Here is a 27,485-nt window from a genome sequence, read left to right on the forward strand (position 1 = left end):
GTCAATACCTTTTATGCTCCTCATGCGCATAGAATTATCAGCAGTTTTACTAACACTGCATGATGATGTTTGAGTCCCCCAGGCTCTGTATAGAATTGATTGATGAATTTTGTGTGGACAGTGACATGAAAACGGGAAAGCAGGGGGGGGGGAAACACCTCAATGGATAGGTTATGAGCTGTAGGTGTGCACCTTGACACTGGTTTTTTGACAGACATGAAGATGCGAGGAAAAAACGGTATTTTTAATCGCACTAATTTTTTATATTGCGAGACGCCAACCATGATGACGCTGCTAAACATCTACTCGCCTAGCGGCAGCACCTACCGCTGTGTATCTATTCATGGCGCCACCTGGTGGTCCTCGGGGACTCGTATGTTCAAAAGAACATACCCTTATATTATTGTACTTAAAGGTGCCTTTGTGCAGTCAATTATATTTGAGAGAGAAGAAGCTCCACAGTTCCTCTATGGAGCAGAACTTTCTGAATTTGAATTGTTAACTGTGCTTTGCACAAAGTGAATTTGTCAAAAAGGTATTTACGACTTTTACCCATGTGGTATTTCTTTTTATTCCCAATTTTTAGTATATGTTTCTCAATTGCAATGGTATCTACTTTTATTTATTGTAAGTTTGTATTTGAGTGTGCTTTTTTGGTCCGAATAAAGACATTATTTTTGTTAATACTGTTTGTATATTTTTGCCGCAATCATGCTCTGCGTGATACGTGATAATAAATGATTATGAATTACAGTTGTTTTCAAGTTGTGGTCATTATGTGTTACTGTGCAATGTAATGATATTGCAATACAACTTCAATGTATTGATGATGGCACCGGTAGAACAGCGGTGCTCCGCTGGCCCCAGACCTACGGGTCGAGGGCTCCATCAAGCTGGAAGCTGAAGGGTGTCATGCACTGCAATGTTCGTTTATTTGGCGTGCAAAGAAAAGGGTAAAAACAAAAACTCCATTTTATGAACGTTGTGATAAAGTTGAAAACTAACGTCATGCTTCAATGTTGTGACAACGTTGAAATCTGACGTCATGGGTGTTGCAAATACAACTTCCCACTGACCAAATTCTGACGTCAGGCACAACCAGAACACGACGCTGCAACGACGTCAGATTTCAACGTTGTGACAACATTGAAATCTGACGTTGTGACAACGTTGAAATCTGACGTCATGGTGTTGCAAATACAACTTCCCACTGACCCAATTCTGACGTCAGGTACAACCAGAACACGATGCTGCAACAACGTCAGATTTCAACGTTGTCAGAACGTCAAATTTCAATGTTGTCACAACGTTGAAAACCGACGTCATGGGTGTTGCAAAAACAACTTCCCACTGACCCAATTCTGACGTCAGGATAGAACTGGCAAACGACGTTGCAACAACATTGTGTGCCTGCTGGGTCAATGATGCTTTTACACTGCCATGAAAATGTATATTCCTTTTGTGTTCTCGAATGGCAAAACTTTTCATTGCAAATGCCGTTTCCTAGTTTGTGCTGACATTATGGGTTATTACCTCTGCCACCGAGGGTGAAGGAGGTAATGTTTTCACCCCTTTCTGTCTATTTGTCTGTTTGTTTGTTTGTCTGTGTACAGGATATCTCAAAAAGTTGTGGACGGATCCGGATGAAAATTTTGTGGATTGGGTAGGTGTGTGACAAGGATGAATTAATTCGATTTTGGTGAAGATCCGGATCTGAATCCGGATCAGACCACTATAATTTTTTAAAAGTGATTCTTCACCATTGAGATAGGGCTCAAAAACGATATATAGCACGATATCTCAAAAAGTTGTGGACGGATTTGAATGAAACTTGGTGGACGAATTGGGTGTGTCGCAAAGACGAATTGATTCGATTTTGGTGAAGATCCGAATCCGGATCTGGATACAATAATTTTTTTTTTTTAAAGTGCACTTCTTCAAGATTGAGAGATGGGGCCAAAAACGATATCGTGCTGTATAGCATGATATTTCAAGAATGTATTGGGCCTGATATGTTCTCGTGGATCAGGCATTACATGACGGAGGTATATGCTCCACCGAGTGCCCTTCTAGTTTTCTTTGTGCTGGTGACTTCATTTGACCACCCTGAAATATGGAAAAATTAACAAGTTTGAAGTGCTTGCAATGCAACATGGCACAGCGCTTGGAAACGGCAACTTTTGGACACGTGAATTCTTTCTCTCAATTGGTTCAACTAAATAGGCTAAACCAACCCCGACTTCAGGATATTTTATCAACCATCTCTGTCATCAATGACAAAAGAGAAGCATGAATGTACCAGTTCCGGTCATGACAACACAAACGGATAACACTTAATTAACCTCCGCCATCGAAGATGGACGGAGGTTACTGTTTTCACCCCTTTCTGTTTGTTTGTTTGTTTGTTTGTGAGCAGTATTACGGAAAAACTCCTTGACGGATTTCGACGAAACTTGGTGGGGGGGATTAGGTGTGGTCCAAGGATCATGCCATTAGATTTTGGACTTGGTCCAAAATCCAATATGGCCGCTAGGGTGGCCATTTTGAAAATATATTTGAATTTCTTTTTTGCATTTCTACATGTTTTAAGTGATTTCCAACCCCCCCCCCCCAAAAAAAAAATTTTTTTTTTTGCATTTCTACATGTTATAAGTGATTTCCAACAAAAAACATGCCAAAATTATAATTGCGGCTGATTTTGGAACTTCAGGTGGATATACCCACGTAAAATAAATTTCTGTCTCAAGGAATCTAGTTATGACGAATGAATTGATGATGTAAAAGTTAAAAGTAAAAGGGAAAGTTGCAAACTGTAACTCTGTGAGCACTGTTGACGTCAAATTGAATGAATAGGATATCAGGTTTACTTGAGTGACCTAGCAGTATTGGCGGCGGAGGTTTTGCACTCTACCGAGTGCTCCCCCTCTAGTTTACAACTGCTTTCACTGTGGAATACCACATAAATCAAGATACTCGAGACAAGAAGACAGACAAAAAGAAAAAAAAATCCCACTTGAAATACAACTGTGCATTCCCAAGATAAAATACATTTACTGTAACCCTCACTTCTGCCACTTCAGTAATCACACCCCAGAGGCAGGGGTCAGGTTGCAACCTTCGTGGTCTGGTGTGTATATGGCTCATTAACTTTGCACGGGTTTCCTATGCATAGCAAATGCTCCTTTAGGATGTTTCAAAACAACAGCAGCAGAAGAAATTGATGTAATTTGGGAGAAGATGAACCCCACGATAGGCAATTTAAACCACACACCTTCACGTCTACACCAGGAATGTAAAAGACTGTGATTTCCGTATCCACTCCTTTGCCTTGCAGGGATGTTGGAACTTTCTTCCAGCTGAAGTTTCCACTTGTTATGGTTGGAAGTCCTCGACGCCCAGGAGGAGAGTCCTGTCCTATTCGTTGGGTCTTGTCAGCTCTGGAGACAAAGGAGAATCTCTTTTTAAGAACTTAAAAGGTTGCATATTTAACGAAAACAATTTTTGTTTGCAGTGTTCAAACATCGTCTCAATTGTCCACAAACTGCTGTCACGAGGTACAAATCTTCATATAGTTCAGATTATCACACACCTCTTCCCCTGTGAGTCATCCAGCTCACTGGGTTGTGGGTTAGGGTGCAGCGCACATTTTCCACCATCTATTTCCACATGGATGTCCAGATCAAAGTCAATATTGCGTTCAGAAGCAGCAGTGACGGGGGCAGTAGGTGCACGTTCGCTCTGGGGAAACAGCCGAGGGCTGAGCAAATGACGACGCTTGCTCATCGAACTCCTGAGTTGAGAGAGGTGGTGGAGGGAATGACACAATGGTAAAGGTAATAAATGTTATTCATGAAGAAAGTTTCTTCACAATCAAAATTTTTTTTTTTCACCTCAATATTTACAGTACTGTACAAACATTTGGGTTATTTTCACTTTTGTGGTGCTATTCCCCATTAAGCATTTGTGGAAGGTTATGTGTGCAATATAGGTAGATAATAATTATAATTTCTGTGAAAGTCAAATTAATGTCACCTTAAAGTATCTAAAACTAATAAATGTCGTGTGTGTGTGTGTGTGTGTGTGTGTGTGTGTGTGTGTGTGTGTGTGTGTGTGTGTGTGTGTGTGTGTGTGTGTGTGTGTGTGTGTGTGTGTGTGTGTGTGTGTGTGTGTGTGTGTGTGTGTGTGTGTGTGTGTGTGTCAGTGTGTCTCCTCGACAACTCCAAAACCATGAAATCTCGGGGCCCCAAACTTTTCATGCATACGAAGAGAACTCTAAGGAAGTGTAGGAATGAAAAGTGGGTGCTTGGGTTAATTTAAACACCCCCTTTGAAGATAATTAACGACCTTATTTAATTATCCTTTATCAAGGCGTTATCCTCGGTCATCCCTCTTGAAATGAATGAGAGAGAGAAAGGCCTTTGGTTTGAATTAGGCTTTAATTTGCTTGATTGAAGCCATCTCTACAAACACAAACAAAAAGGTACATCAACAATCAACTACAGCGAAGTATAATAATAATTAACCAGCAAACACACAGAGCTAGGTACTCTCTCTCAACTCTCACCGTTTAAGCCTCAGTAGACTACAACGCCAGTCAACGACAAGAACCGACCAGGCCTTTAGTCAAAGCAGTTTTCCAGCTATAGCTCCACAAGCAAGTCACACGTCACGAAGTGCGGCTTTTGTCTTCTTATTTAATTTCACCACACCTCTGTCAGCTTGCTGGGGTCTTAATTCGCCATTTTGTTCGGCTTATTCAAACATGCCTGGATTTGGAAACACGATGGACTCTCACGGACTAATTAATGTATATAATTGAAATATATCCGATTTGAGAATTGGATCTCGTGGTCGAAGCAACTGTCAAAATATGGAGTGAAATCTGAAAATTTTAACAAATTAGTGATTTTTTATCACTAAAGTGGATTTATTTAAGCAAAGCATTTAGCTTAATTTTTTTTCTAATGTTCATACAATTATATTTAGTGAAGAAAAGATGAAGGAATGTGCAGAAAATGTAACTTCATTGAGCGCAACACCATATACTCTCTAAACTGCGTTTGCAAGCCATGACGACACAGTCCACGGGGGTCCATTTTTCGGCATTATGAACACAGTTTTTTTTTTCACAGTTTTGTGTGATCTGCTTTCATTACAAAATATTAATATATATATATATATATATATATATATATATATATATATATATATATATATATATATATATATATACAAATAGTTGCTGCAATATATTAATAGTTGGTAGTTTCTGCAAGCAAAGATTTCTGCAAGTGAAGAGGTACTTTTTCGCTTTACACCATTTTGTGCGATCTGCTTTCATGACAAAATATTAATATAAATATACCAATAGTTGCTGCAATATACTAATAGTCGGAAGTTGCTGAAAACGAAGAGGTACGTAGACAGCATACATGTATGTGGTATAAATGGGAATAAATAAATGACTCTCCGTGGGGTGTGTGTGCCTGCATGCTTGGTTGTGTGTGTGTGTGTGTGTGTGTGCGGTGCACAGGTTCGCAGGTGCGGTCCTAACTCGAACTTGCATCCATGCCTGTGGTGCGTGGTACTGTGGAGGTGGCTATGCAGCCATCTCGTGAACCATGTGCTTCTGCCCATGGGGAGCAGATGTGCTGCAGGGCCGAAGCCACCTGGGGAGCGTACGTGCTGCGGTATCGAAGCCACGTGGAATGTGCCACCGTGCAGTGTGGGTGTGAGGGAATCCGTGCATGTGAGCAAGTGAAAGAATGAGTATATGGCCGGTGCACGTGCACGGTGAGTATGGACCATGAGGAAGTTGAAGGAACGCGTTTGAAGGGGGGTTAATGCATACAGGCAGGCCAAGGAAGATAGAATGGGTTTTAATTATTAAAAGCTCCTGCCTGGTTTTATATGGTACACAGCGGTTAAAAAGAAAACATTGTTGTTTGGGCATGTTTTAATGCCCCGGTAATACCGCTTTCCCTCCCCTTATGTTGCCTTCCCTCCCCTCCCCACTTCATGCTGCCTTCCCCTCCCCACTTCATGATGCCTTCCCCTCCCCACTTCATGCTGCCTTCCCCTCCCCACTTCATGCTGCCTTCCCCTCCCCACTTCATGCTGCCTTCCCCTCCCCACTTCATGCTGTCTTCCCCTCCCCACCTCATGCTGCCTTCCTGTCCCCACCTCACACTGCCTTCCCCTTCCCACACTGCCTTCCCCTCCCCACACTGCCTTCCCCTCCCCACACTGCCTTCCCCTCCCCACACTGCCTTCCCCTCCCCACACTATCCTCCTCCCAAACCCCCTCCACCACCATACTCTCCTGAAGTCGAGAAGAGGAAGGGGCGTCAAATAATGTGTGAATTGGACAAATGAAGGCTTCTTTTTCTTTCTTTCTTTTTGAGCAGTCGGATTTGTGCTGCTCGGATCAATTCCACATTTTGTCTCAGGTTAAGAGATTCAGGAACTTATTATATGTTTGGAAATGAAATAAGGCACGGACACTGGCACGGTTTTTTCAACGATTGAAGGAAATGTCCTTCCTTTCTTTCGCTTTCCCTCAAGCTTACCTCCTCCCAAAGCCCCTCCACCCCCTATGGAGATCTCTGGACAGTGTCTGGGCATTTTTTGGTATGACCCATTTGAACGTGCAGTTTTAACGCACCCAATGTCATTCAATCCTATATTAACCCTTTGAACACTAAGCTCCTTGGACTTTTGGCTCTCCCACCCTGGGTTCCCTGGAGAAAAACCAGGCCAGTCGGGTATATGGAGGTTTGAATAGCATCCGGTAAAACAGCCATGAGGGTTCAAAGGGTTAATGTTGGTAGGAGGGGACCATTCCCCCTACCCTTCACTTTCCCTGAAGCCCCCAAATCAAACGCATGTCCAGAATTAATGTAAATGACAAAAAAATGCAATAAAATGCTGCAAATTAGTGTATACTCGATGACCCGTGAACCCGTTGGGTTCCTTTTGTGACAGCAGTTGATAAAAAAAAAACATCATTTCAGAATAAAACAAAACAAAAAAAAACATAGCTCCAGCAAACTATACCGCTGAGGTTGTTTGCATTGATCAAATAATCCCGAAGAGTACTTGACTAAATCGGGAATTGATTTTTTTTATATTTTTTTTCGTTGCCCGATTTGAACGAAACTTGATATTGCGCGTCAATGTGAAAAAAAAACGGAGAAAAGAAAGTCGAATAAACTATTGTGAGTAATCTTCAAAACACAATTTTATTTATTAATGAACATGGAAGTATTAGATAAAAATGGCGATGTTTATTTTATGCTTAAAAATAAATCGTTCTTTGTCGTTACTAAATGTTTGAGATTTTTCAATAAATAATTTCAAGAAAAAAAAAAAAGAAGATAGCTCCAGCAAACTATACCGCTAAGGTTTGCATTGATCAAATTCTCCCAAAGAGTACTTGACTGAATCAGGAATTGATTTTCTAATTGTTTTTTCATTGCCCAATTTTAACGAAACGATACTGCACACCGCAGGATTATGGTGAGTAAGGTGGCACTAAAATTTTTGCACTATCGTGTACAGTTTTGGCTGTATTTTGGGAACATGCATACATACATACATACATACATACATACATACATACATACATACATACATGATGAGAGTTTTAGTAATATATAGATGTGATATTAGTTTTCATCAGCTTGTTCCTTCACTTAAAAGTCTATGAGTGGGTTCAGAATGGTGCCAAGGAAGCCACTTTCAACAGAACAGTGTGTGAAGATATAAACTCTGTGAGGAGGAGGACACACTATGGAGAAAATAACAGAAAAGCTGAAGATCTACAGCAATGGTGTGAGGTATACTTTGCAACTCCTGAAAGAAACTGGCTCGGTACAAGACAACAAAAGGCTAAGAAGAACCCGAAGAACCTCCCAAAGGCAAAACAAGCACTTGAAGTTGCTCAGCTTATGATTTGGGAAAAAAAAAAAATTCAGCAAGTGACAAATGAAATGAAAGCATGCCTGAACATTGACATCTTGCCCAGCATTATGTGCAGAAGCCTGACTGCAGCAGTTCTCCAAGGCAGAGTTGCAGCAAAAAGACCACTGAGACCACAGAATAAGGTGAAAAGACTGAAATTTGCAAGGCAACACCAAGATTGGGTGATTGAACAATGAAATCGGGTATTCTTTAATGTTGCTTACCGATCTGATGAATCGAAGTTTTAACTTTTTGAATCGAAGGCACACCAATTCGTATGGCGAAGACCAGGGAACATTACGACACGCAATGTTTGCAGCCTCCTGTTAAACACGGCCTCCTGTAAAAGCCTCCTTTCCGAACCAGCCTGGACCTTCTCCAATTACAGTTTCCGCTACATGTTGACCAATAAACCTTCTCGTACTAATTACACTATTAAAAGGAAAATATCTGCACTACTTGGTCAACAGTGTGACCAACTCATTGCGAATCACCCAACGGTTTATCACTTTTATGATGACATCAATTTAGATGGTAAGAGGTTAGAGCATCATCACTTTAATACATGGACCGGTGTTTGTGGGTTTGTTTGTCATGCTGCTCCTCCTATAGTACTGGGACAATTACATCCAGACTTTCTACAGAGGATCAGCATGACAACAATTAATGTAGAGGGATGTTTTGATCTTTGCTGGTGGTCTTGGAGGAGACAAATTCTCCATGTAAATATGTATCGTTTAGCGCCGCCCCCCAAGTGGAGGAGGGTATGACAAGTCCCACCATTTACAATACGGTATTGCTGTCCCCACGTTTTCCAATACAATGAGGTGTTTAGAATTACAAGTAGTAGGCATGTTTTTGCTTCATGCATGTAACTCAGGGTTAAAAAATTTTTTTGGTGTATACAGAGCTCTCGGTTGCTTAGGCCGAAGTCACATTTGCTCTATGGCGAAGATACGGTGGCCGTATGCCCTCTGAATTGACAGAAACGTGCGGCGGCCGCAGAGTTTCTGCGGGGGCATCAGGGTGGCCCTACGCCGTTTGGCTATATTTTCTAGGCCATAAGGTCGCCGTGGAATTATAACGCGGAGTTATAACTTTTTTCATTTCTACGTTCACCGTAGCAATTCGACAAGCCGAAACAAAAGAAATGGTAAAAAAAAATTAATTAACCCATTCGTTCCCGTCCGTCTGGCCGCACGTTCGACTTAGGGCCCCCCCTGCGGTCACCTTGCGACATCAAATCAAAGACCGTACGGCAACCCCACGTTTTCGGTCTCCACAATTTCTAAGACCTAAGTCACATTTGCTCTACAGCGAGGATACGGCGGCCGTACGCCCTCTGAATTGACAGAAACGTGCGGCGGCCGCAGAGTTTCTGAGGTGGCCTCAGGGTGGCCCTACGCTGTATGGCTATATTTTACAGGCCATAAGGTCGCCGTGGAATTATAACGTGGAGTTATAACATTTTTCATTTCTACGTTCACCGTAACAATTCGACAAGCCTAAAAAAAAAAACTGGTAAAAAAAAAAAAATAAAAAAAATTAACCCATTCGTTACCGCCCGTCTGGCCACACGTTCGCCTTAGGGCCCCCCTGCGGTTCCCCTGCGGTCGCCTTGCGGGCACCTTGCGTCTGCCTTGAAAATTCTGTGGCCGCCGCAGGAACGCCCTAAGGTCACCGTGCGACATCAAATCAAAGACTGTACGGCAACACCACGTTTTCGGTCTCCACAATTTATAAATACACCGTGCAGCTCCCCGAAAAATAAAAACATATGTGACTGCTACATTGTGTGACCGTGGAAATACTGCGGCCGCCATATAATTGCTAGTGGCCGTAGATTTTGGAGACCCCACGGCCGCCGTAGCAAATGTGACCTAGGCCTTATACACCGTCCAAATAAAGGTATGCATCAGAAGAACATGTTACATGCTTGGAATAAGATTGCCCGTAGGGTGGGTAGTTTGCTCGTTTGATGATAATTTGTAACTTCACTTCCAAGGATTTTTGGAAATGAACTGTTCTTACACTTCATGAACCAACCAATGTGCATCTTTAAGCACAAGTGCATTGGAAGGAAACTTCGATAAAGAAAGATGCCGTTTGAACCATCAAGCCAATGTCATATCCACATCTACTATTCAAATACATTAACGTTGCCTTGTGCAACACATTTCCCCTCCACACCACCCCCCCCTTTTTTCCATATTCTTAAGCCTTGTGGTTTGGATCGTTGATAATGAATCTTTTGTTACCTCCTTCCTCTCATGATTCAATACAGTTCAGTTTCATATAATTAACAGCAATAAGTACTCTCATTTAACACGCACAGATACTCACAGCATAACAGCGGAAAAATTGAACTGCAAATCCAGCACCCTGATGCTAACACATGCAAGTGAAGTTAAGCATCCGTCTCATCTTTTAACACTTACTTGTGGACATTAGAACGTTTCCAAGGTTCTTTCCAAAAAGACGAAGCTATTGCGTGCCACTCACGTGACCAATTTTATTTTATTTTTTAAGTCATCCACAATGTAAGTGGGCGATGCACCACCTCAGAGAGACACCTTAGCAAATACCGAATAAGATGAAAGAGTTTGTAACAGAGTTCCAGTCAAGAAAGCGTGGAAAGATCAATCAGATCGCAACTACGAGTTAACATGAAGTCGACTTGATGCTTCAAGCAATAATAATGTTTTAAAAGATCAGGAATGAGATAAAATATTATCAAGAATATAAAGAACGAATTCAATCTTTTCGACTTATATATGCCGAAAAATCTTACTTCTCCTCCTCCTCCTCCTCGTCCTCCTTCTCAGTATCATCGGTGCAGGTGGAATCACTCTCTTCATTGGAGCCCTCGGCACCATCTTCAATGCCATCCAGGGGTGCATATGGAATGCTTGGAAGCAGAGGGGTGGGCACAGGACTTTCAAAGACTGACCCAGCGCCTTCGCTTATCGGAGTCAACCTCAAGTGGTCGTCGGGGATCACAGGGGACGACTCCTGGTCTACATCAGGGAACTGGAGGAACGAGAACCCAGAAAAACCTGTCTTACCAATGGCAATACCCGTACAATAAAGGCCTCTTTTCATTGAGGTAGTACAGCAGTGATTCTGCATGCAAAAATAATCAGGTTGAAGAGAGATGACAACTCATCGTTGGCACAAGAGCAGAACATCGATCACATCGATCACATCGTTGTGCATAGAGATTAGTAAATTCGAAAACATAGCACAAACATCAAAGGTGTTTAATTTTAGTACTCATTGTGTTTGAGCAATGTTGTTTCGAGAGGAAAGAAAAGTTAGGAGGTGAGAGGAGAACAAACAATGGGTGAGGAATTAGCACCTTATCCCGCAGAGGAAAAGCACCCACAGCAAAAATGGGTTGATGTGGAAAGGCTAAATCAAACTGAGTCGACGAATGACAAACTCAGAGAGGCCATTTGATCCTGCTCTGGGGATACCTGGAAATAGAAGCTGGACTCATTGGGAAGGTTTTGATCTCGCACAATTCCCAACACTGTTTCATTCAACTTCACACAGCATGGGAACAAGATGGCAACTCATCGGTCACGCAACTTGAAAGCTGCTGGAGCCAGCTCCATTCAGTATCACCTCTATTCTTCACACATAAGGCTACTCGGTATCACGTTATTTGGTTGAATAAAATTAAATAGCTCGATTAAGGCACAAATGGGTATTTTTCAATATATTAACTTTCTCACTACTTGTGCCGAACTACATTTGAAATAAAGTATTTTCAGCATTCTTTTCGGGGTCACAGAATGTCAAAGCCTTTTCGAGCTTAATTGTGCAATGGATCGCAACAAGTTCAATGAAATCACGAGATTTTCATGGAGATATGAGAAGTCAAAAAGGCTTCAAGTAAAGAGATACAAAGCTAATACTTAAAATGGCTAAGAAGGTGAAAAGAACTCAAAATCGATTTGGAAGCAAACCACCTAAGTCGAGTTTACGGAGAAACTAGTGCAAACTGGTGGTAGTTAAACATCACGATGCACCTTACCGGCTTATGTGTGTCGAATGAAACACGGGCAGACGAACAGGAAGCCTCAGATATCCTGATTTCAGGAACGTCGTCGCCATCCACATGCCTGAGGTTGACAAAGAGATAAATTTGAAGAACAATGACAAGAAACTGTTTAGGGGGTGCAGTCATTCACTCCATTTATTTGTTAATCCCTGCAGTGTAAATCAATTTTGACAGTCCCTCTAGGGGTCAAATCTGTTCATCAGGGATGCGTTTCCTTTACATGGACACAAGTCCTCTAGTTAAGGCTCTGTGGAAGCAGATAAATGGCATGCTTCTGAGTGATGGAAGAGCATGGACGACTTAACTTAGGACTGTACAGCAATTACATCGATAAAAAGCAAGAGGAGGTTGATCGAGTGGGTAACGATATTACTAGCTCATTGCAAAACCAGCTCGATGGTTCCGTTCAAAAAAAATCTAAATGTGGCCAAACGCTTCAGGCAATATTGACATGAGAGCAAGCAACACACTCGAATTCACATGTACATGTTCAGCACTGTGTGCAGTGGGAGCAAAGTCTGATTATGTCACAATGGCATCAGCGCAAGAACAAGCTACACCTCATTATGCTGGACACGGGTCAGCAGGTTGTTCCCTCAGTGCCGAAATCCGTGGAACATGCCAATTCAAGTGTGACCTCCGGATTAGCAAAAATAAACGAATTAATAAATCGTGCAGCAGTCAAATATCATTTGGTGCAATCCATCTTTAGAAGGAACATGATAAACGTGTACATAGCTTATTGTTATGAGCCACCCACATCCTGTGTTAATACGTCTTTATCCATCAGTGGTACAATGATTGGAGCATCCATCTGCTCTGAGTTTGGGAGGTCAGCAGTTTGAACCCCGGCTGAGTCATACCAAAGACTAAAAAATGGTACATGCTGCATCCTTGCTTGACACTCAGCATTTAAAAGGAAAGAGCATGGACAAACCACCATAGGTTGGCAACCATTGCGCAGGCTTGATGGGCACAATGACCTCCTGCATTTGAAGTTCATGGTATGGGAACTCATTATTATTATTATTATTATTATTATTATTATTATATTCTTGATCTACGATAATTAACAATGACATGTCCATAAAAACTTTATCAAACATTTTCCTGGCCAATAGGAGGATGAGAACTGGAATAGGTCGACAGGATGTCTTGTCAACCTGAGTATAAACAATCACTGTGGTACTTTTTCAGGCAGGGTGCTGCATCAATATGTGTTTGCCAAGTTGGATGGGTCGTGAAGCTGGCTTTCCCATTCAGCCAAACATTAGTTGCTGGTGGACGTTGGAGATCCGTTGGTGTCTTTTGAGCCACTCTGGCCAAATTCAAATTCCTTCCCCAAAGTAGCCTGCTGGGATTGACAGTCAAAACCTTGAGTCAGGAATCTGGCATTCTCTTCCCACTATGGATCTCAAGACGATGGAATACTCTTAAAAGAAGACCGAGAAACGACCACCAAGATTGGAGACAAAAACAGTGTCCTCAAAGCAGGGCACTTCGATTTACGACAAAGCCATTTCGTTACTGGCCATTGGATAAGTGAAAATTTTGTAAGACTTGGGCTTGGTATATTAAAGCAACAGTCACAGGCAAGCCAAAAATACAATGTTTAGCGAATACAAACAAGGTCCATCGGGAAATAGAACTTCTAGTTTTATCATTACTGTGGAATACTGAAGCTGGGCTGCTGATGGGATACCCTTGAAGGCAAAGGCAGGAATTCAGAATTTGGTCAAGACACATTGGGATCTTGATAGTCCAAAGTTAATGCTTGAAGATGGAACAGACTTAACATCGATGAAAACAGCTACTTCAGTGAAGCAACGCCTTACCTGAAAGATACGAAAGTGGCCGATTATAATTCGGTTGGAAATCGAAAAACCAGACAGCTCAATATATTTCATCAATGGAGGGTTGACAGGTTATCCTAAGCACCTTGGGAAGGAAAGCAAAGCTGGCATTTCAGACGTTAGCCCTTCATCGAGGAATACAAAGGCAAGTTTGCAACTTCTGAGCTATCCCACAGGACCATAAAAAGAAATACAATAACTGAGCTTCTGTGAATAAAAAATGAAAATGAACAATCAAATACAGACCTTTCATATTACCACTAAATACCTCATTGAGATTTTAGCATTTAACACAGGGCATTAATAACCTCAGAAACTTTTATGCAACTCGTCCAATCAATACCCGAGGCATGCATCGAATGAAGACAAATTTAAAAACGAAGGAGTCATTGATACATGGTGACCGGAAAATAAGCGCGAGGAATCTTTTATCACAAATAGCCATTAAAGCTTTATTATCTGCGAGAAATTAATCAGAGCAGCGCAATGGCTCCACGGTTTCCTGAGAGCAAGGGAAAGGCGTAGGCGTGAGGCTGCTGAGGATCTGGATGGATGAGGAAGCATGGAAAGTCGTTACGAGTACACTACTTCATGAAAAACTGGAATTTTAGAGTTAAATGTAATGATCGCACACAAAGACAAGTTTGTGACTTGGCACAAACTTTTAAGCTTCGCCTTCGACGTCGATGACCAACAACTTAAAAACACGGTTCAAAGTTCACACATAATGCTGGCAAAAATAAAAACGCATAACAATCTGTTTAGCATGACTATCATCCATATTGATATAAAAGCTTTTCAAATAACTGGGCAATTTCTGGTTTAAGGAGGTTGAACAGCATACACAGTGATATTGCCATTCCAACAGCAAAAGTAAATATTTAATAGAACAAGTAGTTAGATTCTCGGACACAGTTTTTAGTGGAAATTGGCATGTTTCGTGCCCTAGCCTGACCTCATGACCCCGTGCCGCTCAGAACAGACATTCAAATCCTGTACATCAGTCTATTGTCGACTAATTTATGTCCTTCATGTATTTAAAATTAAGGTACACTGACATCTTGTGTCGAAGTATGCCCGAAGTAGTCGTCCATGGGCCACAGATCGATGTTAATGACATCTGGTGTTAGAATTCAAAACAGTTTCAACACGCTAACCATGGAACCAGAGTAAATGAGTCTCAAAACATTTTGAGACTGAATGCCGCATGGTACACAAAACGAGCCATGGTGGCAGTTTTCATAATCAGTGTGGTGAAGTGATAATCAAATGAACAAGCCGGTAGGCGACGAGGGATTCGAGAGGATCGAAGCGCTGGATACGATGCTTTTCATTCTGACCGATCCACCGACGAAGATTCATTGCCAAGATGTATTGGTTCACATACAATTGTTCCTCTGCCTGGCAAGATTTTTCCGATTGCGTATTTTTGCCAACTGGCACTCATAAAAAATGAAGGTAAATAGACCCTATTTTTGAAGGACTACCATTTGAAAAATAATCGGTTTGCTGGTTTGTGCTGTGGAGCCTCGTGTTGAAGACACACACACACACAAACACACACACACACACACACACACACACACACACACACACACCAATAAACTTCTCTCAATGCTCTTGTTTGACCACACCTCCTGAGCCACACAATATTTTTCATAAGCCACGCCCACTTTAAATAATAAATAATTGGAGGTGGTGTGTGGGTCGTGGAATAGTTTACGGTAAATAAATAATTAAAGGTGGTGTGGAGGTCGTGGAATCGTTTTCGGTAAATAAATAAATAATTAAAGGTGCTGTGTAGATCGTGGAATAGTTTACGGTAAATAAATAAATAATTAAAGGTGGTGTGTGGGTCGTGGAATAGTTTACGGTAAATAAATAATTAAAGGTGGTGTGTGGGTCGTGGAATCGTTTACGGTAAATAAATAAATAAGGTGGTGCTTGGGTGGGGAATCGTTTTCGGTAAATAAATAAATAAGGTGGTGTGTGGGTGGGGAATCGTTTTCGGTAAATAAATAAATAATTAAAGGTGGTGTGTGGGTCGTGGAATCGTTTACGGTAAATAAATAAATAAATAAGGTGGTGTGTGGGTCGTGGAATCGTTTTCGGAAAATAAATAAATAATTGGAGGTGGTGTGGGTGGGGAATCGTTTACGGTAAATAAATAAATAATTGGAGGTGGTGTGTCGGGAGGAGAATCCGAAATGGTAAATAAATAAATAATTGGAGGTGGTGTGTGGGTGGTGGAATCATTTTCGGTAAATAAATAAATTATTGGTTTGCTGGTTTGTGCTGTGGAGCCTCACGTTGCAGACAGACACACACACACACACACACACACACACACACACACACACACACACACACACACACACACACACACACACACACACACACACACACACAACCTGATAAACTTCTCAATGCTCTTGTTTGACCACACCTCCTGACCACACAATATTTTTCATAAGCCACGCCCACTTTCCTACACCACTCCCACTTCTCATCAACCACATCCACTTTCCTTAGCCCCTCATCAAAAATGATGGTAAATAGACACCAGATTTTTGAAGGACTATCATTTGAAAAATAAAACCTCGATCAAAAATCGGCTCGAGTAAAATTTTCTAAATATATCAAAGTGTTTAATTCTGAAGTCTCGCTTCTCCACATTCAAAACTGAAGGACAAGTATTGAAAATACTGTACGCGGTTTTTCGGCCGCTGCACAGCAACGCGTGGTTGCTAGGCAACGAAATTCAAACGCGCACATTCCCAGACCATATGGCACCTGTTTGCAAAGTTTCATCGAAATTGGTTCGCTGGTTCGTGCTGTGGAGCCTCGCGTTGCAGACACACATACACACAGCCAGACAGACGGAAAACCTGCCAATAAGGGATATCTAGCATATATAGCGAATCCAATAACGTCAATTAAATTTAAAAAAACTAAGATCGAATTTGAGGAAAAACAAAATCCTATCAGTAACCACAACTGTAATAAATCATTTTTCACACTTGATCATTTCATCAGGGTGGGTGCTTCAAGGTAGACAGACGATGCCAAGAAGAGGGGGTGGAAGGGTTGGGGGAGGCCACAATAATTGTTAGTATTTAGGCCTGCGTTTCAGGTGATGCAAAGCATGCCAGTCACATGCTGTGCGTGAAGGTTGTGCTATTACCGCAATCTGCCAAGTCGAGAGAGGCTCGTCCGACCAGGCGTCGCCGTGCTGCGGGAACGGCTTGGCTTGTAACCCAGACCCCAACGGTCCTTGAGCGAGACCGCCTGAATTAAAGCCAGAGACAAAGCAAAAAGAGAAAGAAAAAGAAAAGAAAAGAAAAGAAGGAAAGAGAAAAAAGGGAAAAAGCTAAACCAAATATAACTTCCTGTTTAAAGCAATCAAGCGGATATACTCAACACGGAAAATCTCAATCACCACTTGCAGGTGATTGGCAAAGTACATCTATCTGAGGAAGGAGTTTGAATGAGAGTTACGCTGTTCGGAACTGGAAGGAAATCGGCCACTCTTGACATGATAAAAATCAAAAGTTACTTTCTGAGAAGGTCAACTGAATATTTCAGACCTTGAGTCGCTATACAGCAGAACATCCAAAACTTTGACACATTTTAGGGATGTCATACAACCAAACCTATCTCAATTGTGATCAGCAATCTTAGTGGTAATTAGAAGTCACAAACTCGACACCTCATGCTGTATATTACTCACATTTCTTTTCTTTTTTTCTCAAAAGCGGTTACAGTGGATTGCAATCACCTTCCTTACAAGTGCCAATTATGAAGCCATGAAGAAGCTCCCCTGGCTCCCCACTCACCCCGATGCTAGACCTTTTGAGCTTTTTCCGCACGTCCCTTCGGATATCTTTCACGGCAAATGCCTCCAGCACCTGGTAACGCTGGATCTCCTGGTGAATAGTTCCTTCGCTGGCACCGAGTCTCCTATGAAAAGTATCAAAGGTCAAGTGTTGATGTTTCACCGAGTGAATTCCCCCTGGATCCAGAAAAGTTACTGACAAAGAGCAATGTGTAACATATCTGAGGTTAGGCCTTTGTTTTCTCGTCAAGAAACTGGTTTCCCAACAGTAAATAAAGAGGCACTGAGCAGCGACCTTACTTATTTGTCTTTTGAGCAAAGATGACTATGCACAAAAAGGTGGCCCATTCTGCTCTTAATAAAAATCTGGTGCGTGTAAGCATTTTCATGAAGAAATAAAAACTTGTGTGATGGCAAGGCCGACAATTGCAGCACAGCATTCCCATCACGGTTCTTGTCCATGAGCAAATGTTCCATGCAGCTTCCAGAAAAGGCTTAGTCACAGTTCTTATACAAAAGGCAATAAGAGTTTAATGAAAATTGGCCATGCTAATGGTAACGGTGCAACCATTGCGGTCTACACCACATATATTTACACAAATGTGGCAATATGTCAAATTTGTCATAAACGCTTTGGTGTTGAGGAGGGAAGAAAGAAAGATTCCACCATTCATATATGTAACATTATCTGAAACATAAGTGAAGCATCATCATCAAAGCTCCAAGGCCATGAAAGAGCAAGGCTGCAATACAACTCCGTGCAGCAGTACGATGTACGAGTCTAAAGGAGTAAAGACAGGACACGTACTTGAGATCATCAATAACTTTTGCTTGCTCATTCAGCTCTCGCTCTATGAGGCGTTTTGAAGCCCGCTTTGCTCTGAGCTCAACGGAAGGGCCAGTGAGGGATGGCTGTCGTCGCGGCTCAATGGAATCCTAGGGCAAGTAGAGGCAAACACAGAATCGAAGAAGATATCTTGTTTTAACACAAGGGAGATAATAAAGTGCACAGACTCAAAATGAAAAAGACAAAAAAATATATATGAAGAATGACACAATGATAACACGTATAGAGAGAATGAAAGAAAAGACAAAGTGACACCTGTGTTTGCAACAAAAACAATCTCTTACTGAAACGGAGGAACACATGACCATGCAAGATAAGAAAAGAGTGACAGCACTTGTATTAATTAATGTGACATGGTCTCAACCTTACCTTTATAACACTTTGAATCAACATCAACTGGAGTTAATAGAACACATTGTCTTGAGAAACAAGGACAGGGGTGGGGTCTACAAGTGGTAAATTTGATTGGAAGTGATGATGTAAAATTCTGCAATATTTTGTCGAAGTATTGCAAAATGGAAGGGTTTTGAAAGTGCCAAAAAAGTGACTAGTGTTCTGCAGTGTTCAGATACACAATTCAATTGAAATAAAATAAAAACTTTAAAGGTCCGAGAAAAAACAAAATTCAAGAAGTTTACCACTGATGCAGTGTCTTATACACCACCTTCTTCAGCAAGTCACATTGGTTTTTCATGCCTGTTGTTTGTATCCTTTATGATACCCATAAAAACTAAGTTTATTGTTTGGAATGATTTTCAATTTGTTTGATTGCCAAGCAGGCAGACAGTCAAAAAATTATCGCACTCCTCTGCACATGAGCGATCGGGACAAATTTGGAGCCAAGTTACTGTTAAACTACAGGTTTGTTTTCCGATTCGTGTTCGAAATACAACATGAAATTGAAATCAAGTTGTTCCACCATCATAAACTGATGTTTGCAGACAGAAAGAAAGATAGGTCAGGTCAGGTCAGGTCAGGTGTGGGAGCATGCGCCGGAGCAGCGCGTCACTGGGTCCACTTTCAGCCAGTACTCAATGAGCCTCCGTCTGGCCATCCCCCAGGCAGATATGCCTGGCCCATCCCCATCTCCTTGAGATGCTGATCAAACTGCTGCAACAACGAGGCGCATGGTCGGCCAATCGGCCTCCTCCACTCACGAGGCTCCCCAGCAGACAGAATCTGGTGAGCAGGATCAGCCTCAGGAAAACGAGCCACATATCCACACAGTCGCAGCTGACGCTCACGGACTATGCAGGAAACAAATCTCATTTCAGTCTCTCTCAGAAACCGCTCATTGGACACAAAGTCTGACCAGCGATAGCCAAGGAATCTCCGAAAAGACCTGGTACCAAAGGAATTAAAACTCCATCTCAGATCCCTGGTCAGAGTCCAAGTCTCACATCCGTAGAACAAGATTGGAAGCACCAATGACCTGAAGACTCGGACTTTCATCCTCCCGTACAGGTACCAACAGCGCCACAGCCCATGATGCAGTGAATCCATGACTCCCTAGACCGACCCAGACGTCTACTGACCTATGTCTCACAGACAGCAGATACACGAATATCACTGCCAAGGAAAGCGAATCTCTCCGTGACCTCAACATTCTCACCACAAACAGGTACAGACAGGATCGCAGCATCCAAGATGTCATTGAACGCCTGGATCTTAGTTTTGTCCCAGGAAACTCGTAATCCCAGCTGCTCCGACTCCTCAATAAGCAACTCGAGGGCCCCCAAAAGGATATCTAAAGTCTCGCAAAAATGACTGCATCATCTGCAAAATCAAGGTCAGAGATCTTGAGATTCCCAAATGATGCACCGCAGCTTGAGCTCTCTGATATCCACCTCAGAATCCAGTCCATTTCAATGCTGAAAAGTGTGGGGGCCAGTACACACCCCTGACAAACTCCAGTAATAACTGGAAATAAGTCAGAGATGGCACCACCACATCTCACAGCACTCTCAGTACCAAAGTAGAGTTCAGACATCAGATCGATCAGTTTTGGTGGCACCCCATGAAGACCAATAATCCTCAAGAAGGCATCCCGATTCACTGAATCAAACGCTTTACAGAGATCAACAAAGGCTGCAAGCAGCACCTGCCGAAACTCTCGTCTGCGTTTGGTGAGGACCCGAAGAGCAAGGATACGGTCAATCATCGACATCTTTGGTGTAAAGCCTGACTGCTCTGGACGCTGGTGCTCAAGCAGATTGTGGTGAACCCTGTCAAGAATTATCCGAGAAAAGACCTTGCCCGGCACTGAGAGCAGCGTCACCCCTCGGTAGTTGTTGCAGTCTTGATGATAACCCTTCCCTTTCCAGAGAGGGAAAACAAGGCCCCTCTTCCAGTCAGTTGGGATGATGCCTGTGTTGGGAGAGGATAAATGGGGCTTCTGAGGCAGCCATTCAAAAGAATGGGGAAAAAGGGAAAAAAACTCTCCGACTCAAGCCCCAAAAGCCCAAAATAGGAGACTGATTTTCTCCCCACCTATTCCCTTCCCTCCCATAAAGGCAAATGTTAAATTGAGACTTACTGATTAAAGCACTTCTTTCCTTTCATATTTTCATTCCACTCAAACAGCGAACCAATGAATATTTGTCCATGTTCTACTTTCGGGTATAAATTAATTTTTCTATTACATTCATCGAGTACATTCACAAAGATTACTTTGGAACTTGGTTCTTGGTTTGTGTCTCTTTGTTGAGCAGAGATGAAATGATAAACTTCTTTTAATGCTCTTGTTTGACCACCTCCTGAGCCACATATCATTTTGAGATTGTTGTAAATTGTTTTTCCATTGTTCAATTGATAACATCAAAGTTTTCAGTCCATTCAAGGATATTTCTTTTTTTCTTTACATCCCCCAACTTGTTTGTAATAAAATTTATCCGCTTATTTGTTTTATCTACTTTTACCCCGGTTATTTCTTCAAGAAGACTTATTTGATATTTCTCACATTCTTTATGTTTCGCATTTAAATACCAAGGCTGATGACATCTCCACTCTTTGGTTTGGTTATTGCTTGATTCTATCATTTACAAATCAGTAAAAAGACGGCGGTAGCCTGTTAAAATTCCCAACCCAATATCTTAATATTGTACTTATACTTATAACCATAAGGGAGACGATTGATTCCATTCTCTAAAATGTATCTTTTATCATCAAAAGCTCCTTATGCTTTCTTATTTAACTCTTCTGTATATAATTGATGTTTATAACTTCTTATTGTATTAATTTTTCTGTACTCTTCCTTCTTTAAGGTTAAACAGTTGTAATAATGTTTAAAGTTTATTGTTTCCTTGATTATATTTTTCTTTATTCCCTTTAGCTTCTTAGCACACCTTTCAATGTTATTATTATCAATATAAGTAAAAGCATAAGACTGATCTCAATCCTATAAATTCACTCATGACTTTCCCACCCAATTCATCTTTAAACTTACCAATAACCTTTTTATTATTTGATGAAAACAAGACATCACCTGACTTATACTTACTTGTATCATATATATCAATATTATCAATCATATCCTCATATACATCACTTGTCTTAATTTCCAATATAAAACTATCTGTATCCATATATAACAATGACACATTACCTTTCTACTTTGATTTTAAATTATTATAGTAATAGTCATACATTAACGACTTTGACAAGTCAAGAATTGATGTTCCTATATTAATAAGTTTATCCATTTCAACACTCTCTTTTTTTCAAATGAATAGCACAAAAGTTCTCTGAAAACACCTCTGCTCGTTCAAAACTTGGTCTATTAATTAACTTTGAAGCCTGTTTCCAAGATGTAGCAAGTCTTATGTTTTATCGATTCCTAACATTTTCCATAGTCTTTCCAAATACAGCATTATTCATTCATTTATAAAAGTCCTTCTCAAAATCTGTTTTTGCTTCTGTTATCCTTTTTGTATTAAAATCAATATACTACTTTACCCAATGACTGTTTAAATTTCAAAATCCGATGAATTTTTCTCAACCCAGCAGATAAATATTGTCTCAAGTTCCTTTGATGCAAAACATAACTTTCTTTATCATTTAATTTAGAAAGTAGTTTTTCTGGAGATTTACCTTTAATATTGAATGACTGTTGGTAATCACTTAACCATTCTTTTCTTGGGCTTTCTTTATCAGGGGATAAGGCAGGTCTTTATGTTTGTGATGAAGTTCTTCAGGATATTTTAAATCAACCTCAAAATAATATCCAATTTCAGCTTCATCCAATTCTTTTTGAGAGGAGACAACAATGTCTTGTAAAACTTTTCCATAATGTTTTTCTTTAACCCATTTAAGTTTTCCATAAGGTAAAGATTGAGACACAGCCCACCCATACAAATTGTTCGCATCATAATAATACATCAGGTAAGAGTTGTCCTCATTCTTATAATAATCAGGAAGATATTTGTTATTTGCTTCAGCATATCTCTTGGAACATACTTGAGATATTCCTCCTCTTTTAGCCTTCTCTATCATTAAAAGCATATCTATATCACTGATTAATTCCAAATTTTGTTTTGTCATTTTTAACATAGCACTCCAAGCCAAACCCGGGGCTGTGCAAGAGTGAACGGGGTCGAATCCATAAGAATTTTTTTATGATGACAGACTGTTCTAAAAGTTTCAAACACGTCAGCCAATAACAATACATCAGTTTTAAGATACAAATCATGATATTCTCCAAGATTCTTTATATTAAACTTCTCCCAAACCTTTTTAGCTTGTGTATAATCTCTATCGGAAATATGAGTTTTATTCAATTTGCCGTATAAACTTTCCCTTGAAGGAAGTTGTGTTTCTTTAAATTTCTCAAATGAATCCATATAGTCATACGGATATATTCCCTTTTGTGATGAGAGATCAATCTCTTCTTGATTTGAGAAATGTGATTTAAGATTCGGTAAGTTTATAATATTTGATGCAAAGTTAGATAATGGACTTGTATGTGTCAAGACATCTGATATGGGTTATGGGGGATGTACGAATTGTTTTTGTGAATGAGATGTATTTTTGATCTGTGTTTGGAACGGCAGAAATATCTCCAGATGTCTTTGAAAGTTAATTTATAAATAGATGCATGTCATAGTGAGCGTTGTGAAGAAAGACAGGAATAAAGATTGGGGGCTTGTAATTAAGATTACAATGGGAATGAGCTGGACCTCTATATTTACCAGTAAAATGACAGTGATCCCTAACCTTGACCTCTCCCTCAATTTTCTCCTCACAAATATGACAGATACTGTTCTTTCTTAATTCCTTTTTCTCTCCCTTTGTTAATGGGAGAGCCTGGTGTTGGCTTAGTGGTTAGGGTGGCGGCTTGGGATCCCAGGATCCTGAGTTCAAGCCCCGTTGGCTGCTGAATTAACACCAGGGGGTTGACTCAGCCTGTCATCCTTCCGAGGTCGGCGAAATGAGTGCCAGTGTACTGGTCCCGGTGTATGCCCCGGTTAGAATAGGTGTACCATATCCCTGTGTGTCGTAAGAGGCGACCAGTTTTGGCGTCAGGAAGGGCATCCGGCCATAAAACATTGCCTCAAGAAAAAGCCAAACCCCTGCACAGCAGGGAAAAATGGCTGTAAAAACGGTCATTTTTTTTATTTTTTCTCCCTTTGTTAATGACATTGGTTGATACGTTTTAAACATTATTTATCTTAGTCTTATGCAGTCTTTTTCCAATCGTCTCACAAACTCCTCTGAGGCATCTTCTCCCTTATAAAGTTCTAACTTGTATTTATCACCAACAGATGATTTGATATAATAGCAGAAACCACAAGGAGGATGTTTTTGATATTTATTTGTGTATGATTTATTTGTATTTGGAGAAACAGTGTCTATCTTTTCAAGGATACTTTCAAAATCAGCATATATCACAAACAAATGTTTTATAGATTTGTTAAAATCTTTGAATGCGATGTTTGAACCTGTTTTGGGTAAATTGATTACGGTTGATTTATGATTACTACAATATTTTGAATGTTGATTTAATCGTTTTTTGTGTGAAAGGAGTTGAGACATATCTTTCAAGGATACGTTTTACATTTTCTCTTATATAGCTGTGATTTGGTTAATCTTGATACATTTTTGATGAAAGCATCATGTGATTTTTCCTTTGACGTAAAGTAGAGAAGGTCAATGTATGTTTCATCATTTTTATAGTTGTTTGAAATTATTTTTCTGAACTTTGTATCTGTCAATCCTTCTACATTAACAGATAGATTATTCATTTTCTCAAATTTATATTAGGAATATCTCTCAATCACATTGGAAACTTTAAATCTTTAACATTTAATGTATTCTCGTATTTCTTATAATGTTCAACCCTTTCAGGATTCCAATGTGGAGGATGTAAGTGAGCAAGAACAGACCATAGAAAACATTTATTATCTTTGTTTTGAATATTAACAACCGCTTTCTTAAGTTTTATCTCTTTTGGTAAATCAATACAAGAAGAAATTTGAAGAGGATCTGATTTTAAGATGTGTACATCTAAAAAGATTATTTTTGTAATAGCAAATCCACTACCCACTCTAGTGTTATCAACATCCTGTTCTGGTCTCTGAGTTCATCGTAAATATCACATCTTACAAAATCTTGAAATGATGAGATAAAGTGAGGGTTTGACCTCATATAGGCAGTAGTTTCATCATCTTGTCTGACCATATTCAATTTTACTCCCATATAAAACTTAAAGTAGTCATTTCACTTAATGTTTTTAATTATCGTTTTCAATACTTTAACCATATCAACAGCTTCAATGATTGAAGATGGTCCAGGATCTTGAAAATGAAAAATCTTGTTATTATATGTCCTTTAAATGCCCGATCAGTATTTTCAATGGAGAATTTAGTGGCACCTTCCCTTTCTTCATTGTTCTTGTGTTTGCGTGATTGAAGGTGTTTATTATAAAAAAATATTTAAGAATATCATTATCACATCTGTCACAATGTTTTGTTTCTTGGTTAAGTGGAGATATTTGTTTAAAAAGATTGAATGTGTGTTTGTTGGTTTGAAGGTGTTTTTTTTCTAACATTTATATTCATGATTACAAAAAAAAAAAAAAAAAAAAAAAAAAAATCGCAGTAGGTTATATTCACCATATTTATATAACAAAACTTTGCTTAAAATAAAATTTTGATGAAAATTTTGTTTAATTTGCAGGTAAATCTGTGCTGAAAACCATTTTATCCTCCAACTTTTTTCACTTCATAAATACAATGTATCAAGACACAAAACAACAAGTTTTAATCAATCTCATAATTTATAAAAGATACTGAGAAATATGTCGAGGATGTAAAATTGAATAAAGTTAAATATAACAACTATGAGATAAAAACAATTATGGTGAATGAGTTCTTCAATTTCCTTCAGTGGAATGGCTTTTAGTATATATGGAAGAACATCAATTAAAGTTGCTCCAACAAAAGTTTCTCCTCTCCTTCTGGCAATATATTCAAAACAAGAAAAAGCAATGAAACAAGAAAAAGTATCAAAAAAGAAAAACCTTATGGATGAAGCTTTAGAAAGAAAAGATAAGACCATCTGTAATATGCAAGGAGAAATTTGTATTTTTTTTAAACAACCCTCAAGATGTAAATCCTGATGAAATAAAGGATGTTAATATATCAGGTGAAATGACATTTCGTTCAATAGTAGTTAAGGACCATTTTAAAATTACCTTTAATATAAAAATGTAATAGTTGAATCTGTTAATGAAAAAAAATATATTGATATAGATAGCAATGTTTTTTCTACTAATTAAATACGAGTCATTATTCAACTGAAGATTTTGAAGATTATGAGAGTGATGATAGTATCTCTGTTGGAACAGAAGACCGTTATGATACCGAGAGTTTGTGTTCAAACGACAGTTATGAAAGTAGTTTTGTAGATGATTGCGAAAGCACCAATGAAAGCACCGAAGATGATACTGAAGATGAATTTTATTTGAAGTAAAGTTTTACTTAATAAACATGAATAGTTCACTAGATCTTGAGCCTCTTGAATTTCCTGATTCTCCATATGACAAATTTGAGAAGTGTCCTGCATGTGATAAAGTGGGATTAAACACAGTGTCAAAAGCCTATAAACAATGTGTATTCTGTGATTATCTTCTAATTAATGAAAATAAAAAATATAAAAAGGAATACAATTCTTTTCGGTTTACACCAAAAATGAATTACTTTACAAGATTGATTAGAGAAATGAATGTAAAGTATGAGGGTGATAACACACCTTTCCTTTCAATGGAAGAAACTGAACGTATAAGAGAAATGTTCAAAGGATTGTTGTTATCTATTATTCACGATAGCCATTTTCAGGGAAATATCAACACAAGATATTGTATAAATAAAATAATGGATTATCTTGAAATTAAACCTGAACTTAGGATAAAATATAGTTTATCGAAAAGCCAATCATAAATTAAATAACCTGTTTTCCAAATATATAAATGAATGATTTTTTTACCCATTTCGGAAAATAAGATAAAATTTAACAACCATAAAAATCTTCCAAATTCATTAAGATGTCTCATAGTTGGTTCAAGCGGATGTGGAAAAACCTGCTTACTTTTAAAGATGCTCCTTACTCTCAACATTTTAGATTATGATAATTTAATAATTTTCACAAAGTCAAGTTTTCAACCTGAGTATCAACTACTCTCACTAGGTTTTAATGCTGGTCTTCAAAAATAAGATATAATAGGTTTATTTAATCTTCAAAACAAACGAAATGATTACAACATTGAAGATATAATACAACTATTTTGTGATGCACAGAGATATAAAAAGAAATCAAAACCGATAACTTGTATTCTTAGTAATAATACGGATGATATACCTTCTCCCCAAGATTTGGAGAAATCAAAAAAGAACCTCGTTATCTTGATAATTGTGTTAATGAGAGAAA

At 39.5% G+C, this 27,485-nt stretch overlaps 1 protein-coding gene across 7 annotated transcripts in view; it reads right to left on the reverse strand.

Annotated features, from left to right (window-relative positions):
* BLTP1 (bridge-like lipid transfer protein family member 1) overlaps window positions 1–27,485 on the reverse strand; it is a 357,046-nt gene that overhangs the window by 82,659 nt on the left and 246,902 nt on the right. For 6 of the 7 annotated variants that reach the window (XM_085852760.1, XM_085852755.1, XM_085852759.1 and 3 more), the window contains 8 exons: window positions 18,525–18,652; window positions 17,718–17,841; window positions 17,066–17,169; window positions 12,002–12,089; window positions 11,439–11,507; window positions 10,754–10,992; window positions 3,590–3,790; window positions 3,272–3,437 (listed from right to left, as the gene is read on the reverse strand). In XM_085852760.1, the coding sequence (XP_085708886.1) occupies window positions 3,272–3,437; window positions 3,590–3,790; window positions 10,754–10,992; window positions 11,439–11,507; window positions 12,002–12,089; window positions 17,066–17,169; window positions 17,718–17,841; window positions 18,525–18,652 (1,119 nt within the window). The remainder of the gene's footprint in view (window positions 1–3,271; window positions 3,438–3,589; window positions 3,791–10,753; window positions 10,993–11,438; window positions 11,508–12,001; window positions 12,090–17,065; window positions 17,170–17,717; window positions 17,842–18,524; window positions 18,653–27,485) is intronic. The other variant, XM_085852758.1, reaches the window with a different exon arrangement.

Source organism: Eptatretus burgeri, chromosome 13 (assembly GCF_056783735.1).
Source record: "Eptatretus burgeri isolate ZD-2024b chromosome 13, Ebu_testis_v1, whole genome shotgun sequence".
Lineage (NCBI taxonomy): Eukaryota > Metazoa > Chordata > Myxini > Myxiniformes > Myxinidae > Eptatretus > Eptatretus burgeri.